The sequence below is a fragment of the Oncorhynchus kisutch genome, linkage group LG28 (genome assembly GCF_002021735.2).
Source record: "Oncorhynchus kisutch isolate 150728-3 linkage group LG28, Okis_V2, whole genome shotgun sequence".
In the NCBI taxonomy this organism is placed as follows: Eukaryota; Metazoa; Chordata; class Actinopteri; order Salmoniformes; family Salmonidae; genus Oncorhynchus; species Oncorhynchus kisutch.
Window position 1 is genome coordinate 26217853 of NC_034201.2, and position 18198 is coordinate 26236050.

Sequence of the window (18198 nt, forward strand, 5' to 3'; positions counted from 1 at the left end):
ACGGTTACGCTGGCCAACTTGCCTGGGCGACTTACTACCCTGCGGCCGTAAACAAATGAGGGCACGTTAATATGATGACACGTTTCCATAGTAACAGCAAAGCTACACTTCAAGGGACAAGCCCCCATTTTTCATCAGCTGGGTTGAGCTAATAGATTGTGTTTGCCTTATTCCCCTGCCCCGGGGCCCAGCCGATGACACTGCAAACATTATTCAATGGAAGTGGAGCCTTGCTGTATGAGGATGCCTCTTTCTTGTGTTGACAGGCTGAGAGAGAAAAGCTAGAGGTTTTTCTTCATTTGAGCAAACCTCAATGTTTTTAAATGTTTAAAAACGGGACAACGGGACGTAGTGCAGTGTTGCAGTGTCGTTTTTCACCACAAAAGAGGCAGTTCCTTGTAATACCTGGAAATTGAGACCCGACGTATCATTCCTTGCGAATACTGAGGGGCAGTATTAAGTTAGTTTTGCAATGTAAGTCCCGTCCCTCTGTCTACGTCATATATTTTCCGGTATCCCTTCTGGTGTAAACACAGAAGAGATGGTCTGCTACTTCACTTCTACTACTTGCAAGCTTCCTTTTTTATGCTTTTTAATTTGAGATTTGCTAAGTGCAATTTTGTCTATGTCCAGTTTGGAGGAGCGTCTGTGCGAGTCGATGAGGCAATACGAGAACCTTTACAACCCTTCGATGCGGTTATATTCGGACAAGCCAGCAAAAGTCAACAGCTGGAGGGAGATATCACGGAATTTGAACACCGATACTGATATCAAAGAAACATGTAGAAGATTCGGAACTGGTATGTTCACAGTCTGAAAAGTGAATTTGGCAAGAGGAGTGGGGCTACTGGTGGTGTATGTCCCACCGATTCTCAGACAACTAGATTGTGTTCACGTGAAACATCGTCAGACAGACACCGATATGCCAGATACAGTATGTAGTCGTTATGCTGCGAGTCCTTTTGTACATTATGAGTGTGGGTGTTTCTGATCTTATGTTTAGCAGACCTAGTTAGAACATATGACATCAGCTCTTTTCTGGATGGGGGAAACTGTGAGTGGGATATATTCAATGCTTGTGTTATAATAATGATGGCAAGTTCAAACATCAGAAAACAGACGGTGTGTTGTGTGTGTTAATTAGATTGAGATGTTTATCAAATCAAATCAAATCAAATTGATTTATATAGCCCTTCAGCTGATATCTCAAAGAGCTGTACAGAAACTCAGCCTAAAACCCCAAACAGCAAGCATTGCAGGTGTAGAAGCACAGTGGCTAGGAAAAACTCCCTAGAAAGGCCAAAACCTAGGAAGAAACCTAGAGAGGAACCAGGCTATGTGGGGTGGCCAGTCCTCTTCTGACTGTGCCGGGTGGAGATTATAACAGAACATGGCCAAGATGTTCAAATGTTCATAAATGACCAGCATGGTCAAATAATAATAATCACAGGCAGAACAGTTGAAACTGGAGCAGCAGCACGTCCAGGTGGACTGGGGACAGCAAGGAGTCATCATGCCAGGTAGTCCTGAGGCATGGTCCTAGGGCTCAGGTCCTCCAAGAGAGAGAAAGAAAGAGAGAATTAGAGAGAGCATACTTAAATTCACACAGGACACCGGATAGGACAGGAGAAGTACTCCAGATATAACAAACTGACCCTAGCCCCCCAACACATAAACTACTGCAGCATAAATACTGGAGGCTGAGACAGGAGGGGTCAGGAGAAATCCATTTTATGAAATCCATTTTAACTACATGGAGCCCATAGAGATATTTTAAGATTGCTTGCATTGTATTCTAATGTATTCGCCTTGTGCTTGTACTTGTTGGATGGCGGTGATGTTTTGGACAGTCCAGAGATGGAGATGAGGGCCCATCTACAGGTGGTTCATCGCCCCTTGATTCATCATCCCCCCCAGCCTGGTTCATCACCTGTCCGGCACCTCTCTCCAACACCTAGGCCCTTCTCACCAACACCCAACCCACTGTCCAGGTGCATCTGTGCCCTCTGCCATGCGACTCCATCAACCTCCACCCCATCTCCCCGACCCATCTCCCCGAGAAAGACAGCTGAGGATCCTTTGGACACTGACATTATGCAGTGGGTGGATGACTTAAAGAAACTGCACCAGGAGTTACAGAAACAGCGACAGAGTCCAGCAAAGGCCGTCTATGATGTCATGGTACAATGGATGTCGTCTATTCCTGATCAACGTCTCCTGTTTGCTCGTTGACGCGCGCAATAATTGAATAACATGTATTTCTCAATTTATTTTCCGACACTCGCGCACGCGACGTGTCCGGTCTGGTCAGCATGTTAGCCAAATACATTTAAACTCCGTTTTTTACAATTCCTGACATTTAATCCTAGTAAAAATACCCTGTCTTAGGTCAGTTAGTATCAACACTTTATTTTAAGAATGTGAAATGTCAGAAAAATAGTAGAGAGAATGATATTTCAGCTTTTATTTATTTCATCACATTCCCAGTGGGTCAGAAGTTTACATACACTCAATTAGTATTTGGTAGCATTGCCTTTAAATTGTTTCAGTTGGGTCAAACGTTTCAGGTAGCCTTCCACAAGCTTCCCACAATAAGTTGGGTGAATTTTGGCCCATTCCTCCTGACAGAGCTGGTGTAACTGAGTCAGGTTTGTAGGCCTTCTTGCTCGCACACGCTTTTTCTTTTCTGCCCACAAATTTTCTATGGGATTGAGGTCAGGGCTTTGTGATGGCCACTCCAGTACCTTGACTTTGTTGTCCTTAAGGCATTTTGCCACAACTTTGGAAGTATGCTTGGGGTCATTATCCATTTGGAAGACCCATTTGCAACCAAGCTTTTGTTTCCTGATTGATGTCTTGAGATGTTGCTTCAATATATCTACATAAGTTTCCTACCTCATGAAGCCATCTATTTTGTGAAGTGCACCAGTCCCTCCTGCAGCAAAGCACCACCACAACATGATACTACCACCCCCATGCATCACGGTTGGGATGGTGTTCTTCGGCTTGCAAGCCTCCCCCTTTTTCCTCCAAACATTAGGATGGTCACTATGGCGAAACTGTTCTATTTTTGTTTCATCAGACCAGCGTACTTTTTGGAGAAATGTACTATCTTTGTCTCCGTGTGCAGTTGCAAACCAGTCTGTCTTTTTTATGGCAGTTTTGGAGCAGTGGCTTCTTCTTTACTGATCAGGCTTTCAGGTTATGTCGATATAGGACTTGTTTACTGTGGATATAGATACTTTTGTGCCTGTTTCCTCCAGCATCTTCACAATGTCCTTGGCTGTTGTTCTGGGATTTATTTGCACTTCTGCATAGAAGTACGTTCATCTCTAGGAGACAGAATGTGTCTCCTTCCTGACCGGTATGACGGCTGCGTGGTCCTATGGTGTTTATACTTGCTAGGAGACAGAACGCGTCTCCTTCCTGACCGGTATGACGGCTGCGTGGTCCTATGGTGTTTATACTTGCGTACTATTGTTTGTACAGATGAACGTAGTACCTTCAGGCAGTTGGAAATTGCTCCCAAGGATGAACCATACTTGTGGAGGTCTACAATTTTTTTCTGAGTTCTTGGCTGATTTCTTTTGATTTTCCCATGATGTCAAGCAAAAAGGCACTGAGTTAGAAAGTAAGCCTTGAAATACATCCACATGTACACCTCCAATTGACTCAAATTATGTCAATTAGCCTATCAGAAGCTTCTAAAGCCATGACATCATTTTCTGGACTTTTCTAACCTGTTTGAAGGCACAGTCAACTTAGTGTATGTAAACTTCTGACCCACTAGAATTGTGGTACAGTGAATTATAAGTGAAATAAATCTGTCTGTAAACTATTGTTGGAAAAATGACTTGTGTCATGCACAAAGTAGATGCCCTAACTGACTTGCCAAAACTATAATTTGTTAACAAGAAATTTGTGATGAGTAATGTAGGGTATGTAAACATTATATAAAGTGGCATTGTTTAAAGTGACTAGTGATACATTTATTACATCCGATTTTAATTATTAAAGTGGCTAGAGATTTGAGTCCGTATGGTGGCAGCAGCCACTCAATGATAGTGATGGCTGTTTAACAGTCTGATGGCCTTGAGATAGAAGCTGTTTTTCAGTTTCTCGGTCCAAGCTTTGATTCACTTGTACTGAACTCACCTTCTGGATGATAGCAGGGTGAACAGGCAGTGGCTTGGGTGGTTGTTGTCCTTGATGATCTTTTTGGCCTTCCTGTGACTTCGGGTGGTGTAGGTGTCCTGGAGGGCAGGTAGTTTGCCCTCGGTGATGCGTTGTGCAGACCTCACTACTCTCTGGAGAGCTTTACAGTTGTGGTTGTGTACCAGGCGGTGATACAGCCCGACAGGATGCTCTTGATTGTGCATCTGTAAAAGTTTGTGTGTTTTTGGTGACAAGACAAATTTCTTTAGCCTCCTGAGGTTGATGAGGCGCTGTTGTGCCTTCTTCACCACGCTGTCTGTGTGGGTGGACCATTTCAGTTTGTCCGTGATGTGTACACCGAGGAACTTAAAAATGTACACCTTCTCCACTACTGTCCTGTCAATGTGGATAGGGGGGTGCTCCCTCTGCTGTTTCCTGAAGTCCACGATCATGTCAAACCTACCGCTGTCGTCTGCAAACTTGATGATTGAGTTGGAGGCGTTCATGGCCAAGCAGTGATGGGTGAACAGGGAGTACAAGAGAGGGCTGACAACGCACCCTTGTGGGGCCCCAGTGTTGAGGATCAGCGGGGTGGAGATGTTGTTACCTACCCTCACCACCTGAGGGCGGCCCGTCAGAAAGTCCAGGACCCAGTTGCACAGGGCGGGGTCGAGACCTGTGGTCTCGAGCTTGATGACGAGTTTGGAGGGTACTATGGTGTTAAATGCTGAGCTGTAATTGATGAACAGCATCCTTACATAGGTTTTCCTCTTGTCCAGATGGGTTAGGGCAGTGTGTAGTGTGATTGCGATTGCGTCGTCTGTGAACCTATTGGGGTGGTTAGCAAATTGGAGTGGGTCTAGGGTGTCAGGTAGGGTGGAGGTGATATGATCCTTGACTAGTCTCTCAAATAACTTCATGATGATGGAAGTGAGTGCTACGGAGCGGTAGTCATTTAGCTCAGTTACCTTAGCTTTCTTGGCCGAAAATCTTTGGAGGGAGTTGAAAGTCCGTGTTGCCCAGCAACAGTCCCAAAACATCACTGCTCTAGAGGAGATCTGCATGGAGGAATGGGCCAAAATACCAGCAACAGTGTGTGAAAACCTTGTGAAGACTTACAGAAAACGTTTGACCTCTGTCATTACCAACAAAGGGTATATAACAAAGTATTGAGATAAACTTTTGTTATTGACCAAATACGTATTTTCCACCATAATTTGCAAATAAATTCATAAAAAATCCTACAATGTGATTTTCTGGATTTTTTTCTCTCATTTTGTCTGTCATAGTTGAAGTGTACCTATGATGAAAATTACAGGCCTCTCTCATCTTTTTAAGTGGGAGAACTTGCACAATTGGTGTCTGACTAAATACTTTTTTGCCCCACTGTAAATGTGATTGATTGACTTTCTGTACAATAGAAGAGGTTTAAACCCAGATAGCTTTTAGGGAATCACTTTTGACCTTCTCTCATTGGGTTAAGGTAGGCCTAACTTTTCAAAGTACCATTCCCAGATTCCTAATGATGTCTCAGATTTAATCAATCGACAGCCCATGCATCTCGTAAAAAACCGGGGAGCCACAATAGAGCAGGAGTCATGTGACAGCCCTCAGTTGTCTCTCTCCAGAATGAAAGGCCTCCCCCAACACCCCATAGCCTAGGCTATACTGTATGTCCACATCACATTTCATTAATAACGCTTTATATTCCACACAGCCTGCTCAAGGATCTTTACCATGAGCCACAACCTTCTGGCCTGCAGCCCTGTGTATCAGAATTCCTGCGTTGCCATATAATGCTTACAGTACGAAGTACAGTTTCTAAAACTGCATATTTAAGGCTCTGGTCTGTCCAACAAGTGAGGGTAAACGGTAGACATGTTCTCTGCAATCCCTTTTGTTTTCATTATTATTTTGGGGTATAAAAGGAGGGTCACTTGTTTGTTTTTTCAAGCATTCAGAGAGGGTTTAGGTCAAATATATTTTGCTGAAGACATGGCCAATCATTTTCATTTCAGAGGTCCGATTTTGAAATAATATTCATTCCCTGAAAGGTTATTTGTTTTTAAATGATTTAATCTCTCCTGGTTTCTCAGTGACTAAACCACCCTCAGTCTTGAGCTAGTCATAAGTCACTCTTTTGGTAGGCTCTTTTTCTTAACTGTTCCCTCTGTCACTGTCATTCCCTGTGAATAAATTATGTTTCTTTGTCCTTGCAGAGGCCGACATACAGAAGCACAGCCTCCAGACAGCACAGAATCTTCTCCAGGAAGATGTGGTGCGTGCTGAGGAACAGTCCGAGGTAAATCCAAAGCCTGAACTCTAATGTTTAGTCTTAGCATAAACCACTGAGTGTGTTCTTTGCATTGTCAGCACTAGTGTAGTATAATTGAAAAGCCTCCATGCCAGTCAACAGCCAGGCCACTTTTGTTCATTCTGCACTCCGGTAAAGACGGACAGATTACTGCTTGTTCTAGGAATAGTCCATGAAACTCATGCACACTTGAGTATTCAAGAATGCAGGAGTTATGATCCACACTGTACTGGTTGCCTTTTTCAAGTGCGATTTTTAAAAAAGAAGTGTTTTCTGTGCACTATACTACATCTATCTGGTCACGATTTCAATAGAAATGTCTACAGTTTGAAAGAGAGCATTTGCCTAGATCTTTATATTTCAAAAGAACAGGTTCTTTCAAATGTTAATTTGCGCATTAAACACACAATGTTATTGACAACCAGACAGTTAACAGAAATCCATACGCTCCATTTCCAAAAATGTCCACCTAGACTGCGCAATAGTGTAATCACTGTTCAAATCAATCGACAGCCCATGCATCCCAAGAGAAACCGGGTAGCCACAATGGAGAAGGAGTCATGTGACAGCCCTCAGTTGTCTCTCTCCAGAATGAAAGGCCTCCCCCAACCCCCATAGCCTAGCCTATACTGTATGTCCACATCACATTTCATTAATAGCACTCTGTATTCCACACAGCCTGCTCAAGGGTCTTTACCATGAGCCATAGCACAGAACCCCCCCCCCCTAACACTTCATCTTAGTACGTGTGATATTCCGCAAATACCTGTGCGTGAAGCAAGACACGGAATATTGATCATGTTTGCAGTGCTGGGAAATGTAACACTCAAACACTGACATGGTTGAGTGGATTTACAGATATAGGCCTACCTTTGATGAATTATAGCATGTGCCTACATTTACATAGATGTGTATATGTATATTCAGCTAATTTTTAATACGTACTGCAGGTTAACCGTCACGGTTTACTGAAAAATGTAAATACCTCAGTAACCTAAAGCTTCAATTTAATATAACTACACTTAACAAAAATATAAATGCAATATGTAAAGTGTTGGTCCCATGTTTCACAAGCTAAAATAACAGACCCCAGAAATATTCACTAAAAGCTTATTTCTCTCAAATTTTGTGCACTAAGTTGTTTACATCCCTGTTAGAGAGCTTTTCTCCTTTACCAAGATAATCCATTCACTTGACAGGTGTGGCATATCAAGAATCTGATTAAACAGCATGATCATTACATAGATGCACCTTGTGCTGGGGACAATAAAGCACTACTCTAACATGTGCGGTTTTGTCACACAACACAGTGCCACAGATGTCTCAAGTTTTAAGGGAGCGTGCAATTGGCATGCTGACTGCTGGAACATTCACCAGAACTTGCCAGAGAATTGAATGTTAATTTCTCTACCATAAACCACCTCCAATGTCGTTTTAGAGAATTTGGCAGTACGTCCAACCGGCCTCACAACCGCAGATCAAGTCCATAAACCGTCTCAGGGAAGCTCATCTGCGTGCTTGTCGTCCTCACCAGGGCCTTGACCTGACTGCAGTTCGGCGTCGTAACCAACTTCAGTGGGCAAATGCCCACCTTCGATGGCCCCTGGCACACTTGAGAAAGGTGCTCTTCCCAGATTAAACCCAGATTCAACTGTACCGGGCAGATGGCAGACAGCGTAGCGTGTATGGCATCATGTGGGTGAGCGGTTTGCTGATGTCAAGGTTGTGAACAGAATGCCCCACTGTGGAGGTGGGGTTATGGTATGGCCAGGCATAAGCTACGGACAACGAACACAATTTATAGATGGCAATTTGAATGCACAGAGATACCGTGATGAGATCCTGTGGCCCATTGTCATCAAATCAAATCAAATGTTTGATTTGTCACATTGTAACAGTTTTCTTCCGTTGAAGGAGAGGACCAAAGCGCAGCGTGGTTAGTGTTCATCTTATTTAATAATAAATCCAAACTGAACACTTCAATTTTCAAAAACAACAAATGTGAAAACCGAAAACAGTACCGTGTGGTGTAAAACACAGACACGGAAACAACCACCCACAAACACACAGTGAAACACAGGCTACCTAAGTACGATTCTCAATCAGAGACAACTAACGACACCTGCCTCTGATTGAGAACCATACTAGGCCGAACACAGAAAAACAACCTAGACACACAAAACATAGAATGCCCACCCAGCTTACGTCCTGACCAACACTAAAACAAGGAAAACACAAAAGAACTATGGTCAGAACGTGACACACATCCACATGGTTAGCAGATGTTAATGCGAGTGTAGCAAAATGCTTGTGCTTTTAGTTAAAGAATATGTACATAAAGATATATGAATGAGTGATGGTACAGAACGGCATAGGCAAGATGCAGTAGATGGTATCGAGTATAGTATATACATCTGAGATGAGTAATGTAGGGTATGTAAACAAAGTGGCATAGTTTAAAGTGGCTAGTGATACATGTATTACATAAAGATGCAGTAGATGAGTACAGTACATACATATACATATGAGATGAGTAATGTAGGGTATGTAAACATAATATTAAGTAGCATTGTTTAAAGTGGCTAGTGATATAATTTTTCCATCAATTTCCATTATTAAAGTGGCTGGAGTGGTGGCTGTTTAACAGTCTGATGGCCTTGAGATAGAAGCTGTTTTTCAGTCTCTCGGTCCCTGCTTTGATGCACCTGTACCGACATCGCCTTCTGGATGATAGCGGGGTGAACAGGCAGTGGCTCGGGTGGTTGTTGTCCTTGATGATCTTTATGGCCTTCCTGTGACATCGGGTGGTGTAGGTGTCCTGGAGGGCAGGTAGTTTGCCCCCGGTGATGCGTTGTGCAGACCTCACTACCCTCTGGAGAGCCTTACGGTTGTGGGCAGAGCAGTTGCCGTATCAGGCGGTGATACAGCCCGACAGGATGCTCTCGATTGTGCATCTGTAGAAGTTTGTGAGTGCTTTTGGTGACAAGCCAAATTTCTTCAGCCTCCTGAGGTTGAAGAGGCGCTGCGGCGCCTTCTTCATGACACTGTCTGTGTGGGTGGACCAATTCAGTTTGTCTGTGATGTGTACGCCGAGGAACTTAAAACTTACTACGCTCTCCACTACTGTCCCGTCGATGTGGATAGGGGGGATGCTCCCTCAGCTGTTTCCTGAAGTCCACAATCATCTCCTTTGTTTTGTTGACACCACACTCCGAGGGCCCTCTCCTCCTCCCTGTAGGCCGTCTCGTCGTTGTTGGTAATCAAGCCTACCACTGTAGTGTCGTCCGCAAACTTGATGATTGAGTTGGATGACCACGCAATCGTGGGTGAACAGGGAGTACAGGAGAGGGCTCAGAATGCACCCTTGAGGGGCCCCAGTGTTGAGGATCAGCGGGGTGGAGATGTTGTTACCTACCCTCACCACCTGAGGGCGGCCCGTCAGGAAGTCCAGTACCCAGTTGCACAGGGCAGGGTCGAGACCCAGGGTCTCGAGCTTGGTGACGAGTTTGGAGGGTACTATGGTGTTAAATGCTGAGCTGTAGTCGATGAACAATATTCTTGCATAGGTATTCCTCTTGTCCAGATGGGTTAGGGCAGTGTGCAGTGTGGTTGCGATTGCGTCGTCTGTGGACCTATTTGGGCAGTAAGCAAATTGGAGTGGGTCTAGGGTGTCAGGTAGGGTGGAGGTGATATGGTCCTTGACTACTCTCTCAAAGCACTTCATGATGACGGAAGTGAGTGCTACGGGGCGGTAGTCGTTTATCTCAGTTACCTTAGCTTTCTTGGGAACAGGGACAATGGTGGCCCTCTTGAAGCATGTGGGAACAGCAGACTGGGATAAGGCTTGATTGAATATGTCCGTAAACACACCAGCCAGCTGGTCTGCGCATGCTCTGAGGACGCGGCTGGGGATGCTGTCTGGGCCTGCAGACTTGCGAGGGTTAACACGTTTAAATGTTTTACTCACGTCGGCTGCAATGAAGGAGAGTCCGCAGGTTTTGGTTGCGGGCCGTGTCAGTGGCACTGTATTGTCCTCAAAGCGGGCAAAAAATAATTGAGTCTGTCTGGGAGAAAGACATCCTGGTCCCCGACGGGACTGGTTTTCTTTTTGTAATCCGTGATTGACTGTAGACCCTGCCACATACCTCTTGTGTCTGAGCCGTTGAATTGCGACTCTACTTTGTCTCTATACTGACACTTAGCTTGTTTGATTGCCCTGCGGAGGGAATAGCTACACTGTTTGTATTCGGTCATGTTTCCGGTCACCTTGCCCTGGTTAAAAGCAGTGGTTCGCTCTTTCAGTTTCACGCGAATGCTGCCATCAATCCACGGTTTCTGGTTTGGGAATGTTTTAATCGTTGCTATGGGTACGACATCGTCAATGCACTTTCTAATGAACTCGCTCACCGAATCAGCGTATTCGTCAATGTTGTTGTTGGGCGCAAAGCGGGACATATCCCAATCCACGTGATCGAAGCAGTCTTGAAGCGTGGAATCAGATTGGTCGGACCAGCGTTGAACAGACCTGAGCACGGGAGCTTCTTGTTTTAGTTTCTGTCTGTAGGCTGGGAGCAACAAAATGGAGTCGTGGTCAGCTTTTCCGAAAGGAGGGATGGGGAGGGCCTTATCTGCGTCACGGAAGTTAGAATAACAATGATCTAGGGTTTTACCAGCCCTGGTTGCGCAATCAATATGCTGATACAATTTAGGGGGTCTTGTTTTCAGATTAGCCTTGTTAAAATCCCCTGCTGCAATGAATGCAGCCTCAGGATATGTGGTTTCCAGTTTGCATAGAGTCAAATAAAGTTTGTTCAGGGCCATCGATGTATCTGCTTGGGGGGGAATATATACTGCTGTGATTATAATCGAAGAGAATTCCCTTGGTAGATAATGCGGTCGACATTTGATTGTGAGGAATTCAGGTGAACAGAAGGACTTGAGTTCCTGTATGTTGTTATGATCACACCACGTCTAGTTAATCATAAGGCATACACCCACCGCCCCTTTTCTTACCCCTTCTTTACCCCTCTTCTTACCAGAAAGATGGTTGTTTCTGTTGGCGCGATGCGTGAAGAAACCAGCTGGCTGCAGCGACTCCGATAGAGTCTCTCAGACAGAGTAGCGTGTATGGCATCATGTGGGTGAGCGGTTTGCTGATCAAGGTTGTGAACAGAATGCCCCATGGTGGAGGTGGGGTTATGGTATGGCCAGGCATAAGCTACGGACAAGGAACACAATTTATAGATGGCAATTTGAATGCACAGAGATACCGTTATGAGATCCTGAGGCCCATTGTCATACCATTCATCTGCCGCCATCACCTTGTGTTTCAGCATGATAATGCATGGCCCCATGTCGGAAGGATCTGTACACAATTCCTGGAAGCTGAAAATGTCCCTGTTCTTCCATGGCCTGCATATTCACCAGACATGTCACATGTTTGGGATGCTCTGGATCAACGTGTATGACACCATGTTCCAGTTTCCAACAATATCCAGCAACTTCGCACAGCCATTGAAAGAGGAGTCAGACAACATTCCACAGGACACAATCAACAGCCTGATCAAGTCTATGTGAAGGAGATGTGTCACGCTGCATGAGGCAAATGGTGGTCACACCAGATACTAACTGGTTTTCTGATCCACGCCTCTACCTTTAAAAAAAAAGAAGGTAGCTGTGACCAATAGATGCATATCTGTATTCCCATTCATGTGAAATCCATAGATTAGGGACTAATGAATGGGTGGATCTGTCTCTCAAGTGTAGGGGCCTATGCCCACCCATGGCTGCGACCCTGCCCAGGCCATAGATGAATGAATTGATTTCAATTGACTGATTTCCTTATATGACTGTAACTCAGTAAAATATTTTTAATTGTTGCATGTTGCGTTTATATTTTTGTTCAGTGTACTTTCAGCTCGATACTACAACCTATACACTACCCAGCAAACATGCCCACATTGGCAGGATGTGGGCCCAATGCGGTCTGAAATGTATAGGCTGGCTACATTTGGCTGAGGCAAATTTGCTTATCGGTTCCACATTGGCTCCAATGCGCGTGCATTGCAATGATGTCCAAGGGGAAAAACGATGGCAATGTCTGAATACCCATATTTGCATCCTAAATAGGAGGCCGTTTGAGTATGTGGGAAAATAAAGTTTAATTGTGGGTGACATTTCGAAAATCTAGTATACTTTAAAATGCACGGATGTCATAATACTTTTGGCTTTGATAACAGCTGATCAATTAGATATGGGGATGCGGTACCGAAATGAACGAATAGCAGGAAACAACGCCATCGTGCATGACGTATTTTCAGTATGCGAAAAAAAAAATGTTGCATAGTATGTGAATTTTCTAAAAACGAGTATGCTTAAATGCCAGGATGTTAATGCTAATTTCCGCTCTTCATCTGGCATATCCCCATTGGAAGAGGTGGGCTGCGAGTAATAGTCCCTAGTTCTCTTCAAGTAGCCAAACAATAGCCAAGTAGCCAAACAATACAACTGGGCTACTTAAATGGTAGGCCAATTAGTTTTTGTTCTCCTTCAAATTAACAGGATGATTGCATCGTATGTTTTTTGTTTTCTCATTGAAAAGTGTTTCTTGTTAGCTTGGCCTTTGTCAGAGCTTTAAAACTAAATAATCAACCATCTTTTGATTTCTGAATGTGTCAGCAGCGGGGACTCGGGGTGTGGCTGCGTTATTGATGTTAATCAATATAAAAATATAACATACACCATGATTTTGATATTGTTTGTTTTAGTTTTGTAGGCTAGGCTACCTATTTAATTATTTAAGAATGGATCAAGCTTCAGCAGTCAGTCTGATCTCGTTCCCAATTATCAGTGCTTTACATGCTGACCAGACCGGACACGTCGGGTGCGCAGGCGCCGCAAAATGAATGTAGAAATCCATGTTATTCAATTATTGCACCCACACTGCTTGCGCGTGCCAACGAGCATCTGCGATGCCAAGGGTTAAGATAGAACTCCTTTCTATTTCTGATGCAGATCGAGCTGAAGGTCCTGCCTCTCCCATCTCCTAATTGGTTTATTGAAGCAGGTACCATCTCCTCAATGGTTATAACCACGTGGGTGATTGAAAGACGAACCTGTGTTGCCAGTGGTCGCATCTAAACTATGAAAGTTTAGATGCGATCACCATATAAGTTCAAAGATGAAAATGCCTGGAAGGAGGAGAGATGACTAGAAACGATTCGGTTGGCCGTTTTATGTGTGGATTAATTGTCGGAGTAGAGGACCTTGTGCATTTCAGGTAAAATAACTCAATGTTTATATCCCAGGACAAATTAGCTAGCAACAGCAAGCTAGTTAAATAGGACAAATTAGCTAGCAAGTGCAAGCTAACTAGCTAAATTGCCATACATGTTTAATGCTTTTCGACCTGTCCCCAAATGAATGTAATTGGTTCAGAGTTTGTTTTGATATTTTAACCTGTGTGTCGTGATCGCGTTTGGTGTAGGGGGACAAAGTTTTATGTTGCTGTCTGGCGTTTCTGAATTTGCGATGCAGCCGACTGTCTACGTTTTTCTGTGCAATAGCCTTTCGATTTTAACATTAAAATGTTTTATGTGTACTAGGATATTTGATTTAATTTATATACAGTACCAGTCAAAAGTTTGGACACCTACTCATTCCAGGGGTTTTCTTTATTTTTTTTACTATTGAGATAAAGACAAGAGTGTGCAAAGCTGTCATCAAGACAAAGGGTGGCTACTTTGAAGAATCTAAAATCATTTTTCTCATTACATGATTCCATATGTGTTATTTCATAGTTTTGATGTCCACTAGAATATAGTAAAACATAAAGAAAAACCTTGGAATGAGTTGGTGTCCAAACATTTGACTGGTACTGTATGTTACAGAACTATGGTTTCACTAATAAATATTGAAATTGAACCAAATTCTGTTTCTGTCGTCAGTCCATTTTAAATAGGATAGATGGGCTACGGTTTATGTTGAATGTGATAGTCTGCCTATAACCAGCCTGAGTAGGGCCTATAACTACATTCCTATTCTATTCAGAGTTTAGATAAATTAATTGAATTGAAAATTAGCTATTATCAGGCTGGTTAATGCGATGCACGTCTGGAATTCTGACAAATCCACCCGCACTCCGCCACACACCTACTCAGCCAGTCAGGAGCCACTACTGCGTTGGCTGCAGCCGTGGCATACTGCATACTTTTTACTAAATGGTACGTGCTAAATAGTATGCGAAAATGAGTACATATTATGCAGTTTAAGTATGTAGTACGCTAGTATGGGTATTCAGATATGGCCAATGTTGTTTTCAGTAACTTATTTGTTGTTGTAATATCACACAGATGTGGCTAGCCCATCCATTAATGTTTCCAGCTTTAAGGTATTTAGCAAAGATGACTAAGTTGTTGCTTTCATTCATACATTTTATTAGAGAAAATGTTAAGTCTAATATGTCACATGTACTTAAAGCTGGAATCCTTAAATGGTGAAACTGCCACATCCATTTGCGATATTACAACAACAAAGAAAGTTACTGCAAACAACACTTTCTCCACCTCGGACATCATTGCACGTGTGCTAGAAGAGCACAATATGTGCTGTATTTTTTTTTACCATGCTGCATGACGCTCCTCAGCTTGACAACAACAAAAAAACAATTACGGAGGTGGGGCGGCCAGTGACACAATTTCCCCCTACTGCGGATTCCAGTAGGGGGAAAGACTTCAATGTTGACAGTGTACAAGATCAAATATTTTTGGGGTCACACAACAGAACACTCTCAGTAATGGCTGCACAAAAAGAACTGTGTGCAAACCACACCCCAAAATATTCTAATGAGCCTCTGCCTCTATATTATGAAGTAGCTAGGCTTGGTGTGGGCTAGCCCATATTGGGCTTGGTGTGGGCTAGCCTGTGCACACCTTGCCAACCACACAGGGCCAATGGAAATAGAGTCATGGGGTCAAGTTTCCTGGGCACATATCGGTATGTTTTTACCCTTGTGAGAGAGGTTATTTTTTACCAGACAATTTGTGCAACCTCGACACTGTCCTAGGTGATAAAACATGTTTATTTGGCGAAGAACACATGGCGCAACACATTTATTGAGCTTGATCCATTAGCAAGTGGTCCTTATAATCCTTCATTTCACAAACCCTTTAAGTAGGTGACCGAATGCATAACTGTGAACAGACTACAGTCCTATACAGCACGTTCCCATCAAGAGAAAGGCTTACTTCCAGAGACTACCCCCCACACACAATCCTTCCTTCAGGTTTTGATTTATCCATGCAAGGCCGTCCAGCACAAAGACTTAAATAAACTGTGCTTCCTCCACCTCACACAACCCCGATTGATGGCTCCATTACTAAAAGTTGTTAGGTCAGCAGTCAGCCTGATTGATTGGGTGACCCTCATCATAATAGGACTGTGTTGAGTGATGGCTCTTAGCCAGCACTGAAAAAACATGGGTCTCTCAAAAATAGACGACCCTCAGGCCATTTGTTTATTAGATGGATTTCACACAATCTATTTCTCTAACGTATGTCATTAAGGGTGGGTCCTTTTGTGTGTTCCAGCCTTCTGACACCATTTGGTTTTATGTATCGCCACACTATCTTTAGCGGCTCCCTGTTGAAGACGCCAGATTTCAGCCCCAGAGGCTGAAGGTAATATCATAGTGTTGATTATGTCAAGCCCTCTACAGCTGGCAAATGTGAAGAAAGAAACAGTGTCCAGGGCAATTATGGGGGTACTGTGGGGACCATTTGCGCTGCTCCGATATGGAAGAGACACAGTAATGACCCAAGCCTTTTTTGTGTGCGTAGTTCGTAGCCTGTTAATTTAGTAATTTCCATTGGCTGTGCTCAGACAGAGGTGTTTGGGGAGGTGGGCTGTGCAGACTAGACTGTCATGAATTATTCACTCCCCCCATACTGGGCTAGACAGGTCTTCCATCTGCTCCCCATGACTGGGGGCACAGTTGCCAGTCAGACTGATTACAGACTGATTACAATCATTCTAGGGCTGTGCCAGTGGAAGTGTGGTGGACACTGTATTAATGGAAAAACATAAGTTAATGTGAAATCTACTTTTACATGTGGGGCTGTGTTTGAACTGTTCCCAGGGGTTGGGAATCCTTTTGTTTTGAATTCCTGTCTCCTGATACCCATTTATTTGTGGGCCTCTGCTTTGCAGGACCTCCTGGAGAAGTTCATGGAGGGGAACGTGCCCCTGGAGGGGTTTCTGGACTCCTTCCAAAGCTCCAGGAAGAGCTACCACATTCGCCGTGCTCAGGCCGAGAAAATCCAGGAGCTCAACCGAGCCAAACGGAATTCCAGCAAACCCAAAAAGCCAGAGGACAAGATGCGGGACGAGAAGCCGGAACCCCAGCGGACCAACGGCTTCATGGCCCAGGGCCCGCCCCGGGTCTTCCAGCTCCGCTACGGCCTCACTCCCGCCATCCTGCTTCCCCACTTCCCCCTGCCATCCTCCTCCACCACCCCCCCATCTGCCCTGACCCACACCAGTCTACCTCCGCTGGACTCCCAGCCGGGCCAGACCCAAATCCTGAGCCCCAGTGCCCCGCTCTCTGGACATGGGCATCCTGTGAACCTACGGGTCATTGGACAGTTACCCGGAGGTTGGTCAACCAGACCGATGCGGTTACAGCAGCTCTATAGGCCCGCCCCTCACCAGCCTGAGCCTCCATACCGATAACTGAGGCATGGGCCCTAGAGGTCTCTAGACATGGAACCAAACAGTGGCTACCAGACTCATGCACGCAAAGATGGCTTTTGAAGCTTTTGTGGAATTGATCTGAAACATATGTTCGCCATCCATGACACAAAACGTAAACATACCTAAAATGGGATATAACTAGAAGCCATAAAGCACGGAATAAGTTTAGTTGAAAGCAAGGGAGTAAATGAAGGAGAAACAGGGCATGTTTTTCATTTTTATTTGAATGCTACACTTCCAGGGCATCACGGTTGTAAAGCACAGCTATGATAAGGAAATGTCACAAATGGACTAGTGTCTCCATCTTGTCATAAAGGACCCCATTGTCCATCCATCCGACTGAGAATTGCAAGGCTTCTATGAAATGGCCTGGTGTCGTTTTGCTGATGATCAATAAAGTCCAAATCATGTTTTTTATTATTAACCTAAATCGTTGTTGTTACTTGTTTTATAGTGCGATCCAAGCAATATACAGTCATATTTATGCATCTTTGGAACCATTTCCAAGCCATCTTTCTGAAATTGCAACACAAAGCTTAACCATGAACACGATATGTGGCAGTGTTTATGCAGCTTCCCTTTTCAAATGCACATTTAGTGTAGATGGTCTTCAAAAAATGGTGTTGTCACATGGATTTTTTATTATTAGAGTGGAGTGGATATGGGGAAACACAGTCATTGTTATCTTTGGCCCGGCTCCCAAATAAGGCTACATTTTCTAAAAGGTCACCAAGATTCTCAGCCGAAGTTGATTACCGTCACAAATAAACATTGAAGAGCACCAAACTCTGTGTTATTTCACAAACAGTGTTGAAGCATTCACATCGGCAAATGATTTACTATTTGAAATGACCAGCAACAAAGGCTGTTTATTTATTCGGATAAATGAGAAACTGCATTTACATTTTAGTAATTTAGCAGATGTTTTTATCCAGAGTGTGTACAGACATTTTTTTGTACTTTTTCCATGGGAATTGAAC

At 43.9% G+C, this 18198-nt stretch overlaps 1 protein-coding gene across 3 annotated transcripts in view; it reads left to right on the plus strand.

Moving 5' to 3' along the window:
* Positions 1 to 17642, plus strand: part of LOC109873101 (VPS37D subunit of ESCRT-I) — a 44199-nt gene extending 26557 nt beyond the window's left edge. For 2 of the 3 annotated variants that reach the window (XM_020464630.2, XM_020464629.2), the window contains exons 4-5: positions 6375 to 6457; positions 16676 to 17642. In XM_020464630.2, the coding sequence (XP_020320219.1) occupies positions 6375 to 6457; positions 16676 to 17197 (605 nt within the window). In that variant the 3' untranslated portion in view covers positions 17198 to 17642. Of the gene's footprint in view, positions 1 to 526; positions 801 to 6374; positions 6458 to 16675 lie in introns of those variants that run through there. The other variant, XM_020464631.2, reaches the window with a different exon arrangement.
* The last annotated feature ends 556 nt before the right edge of the window (positions 17643 to 18198 follow it).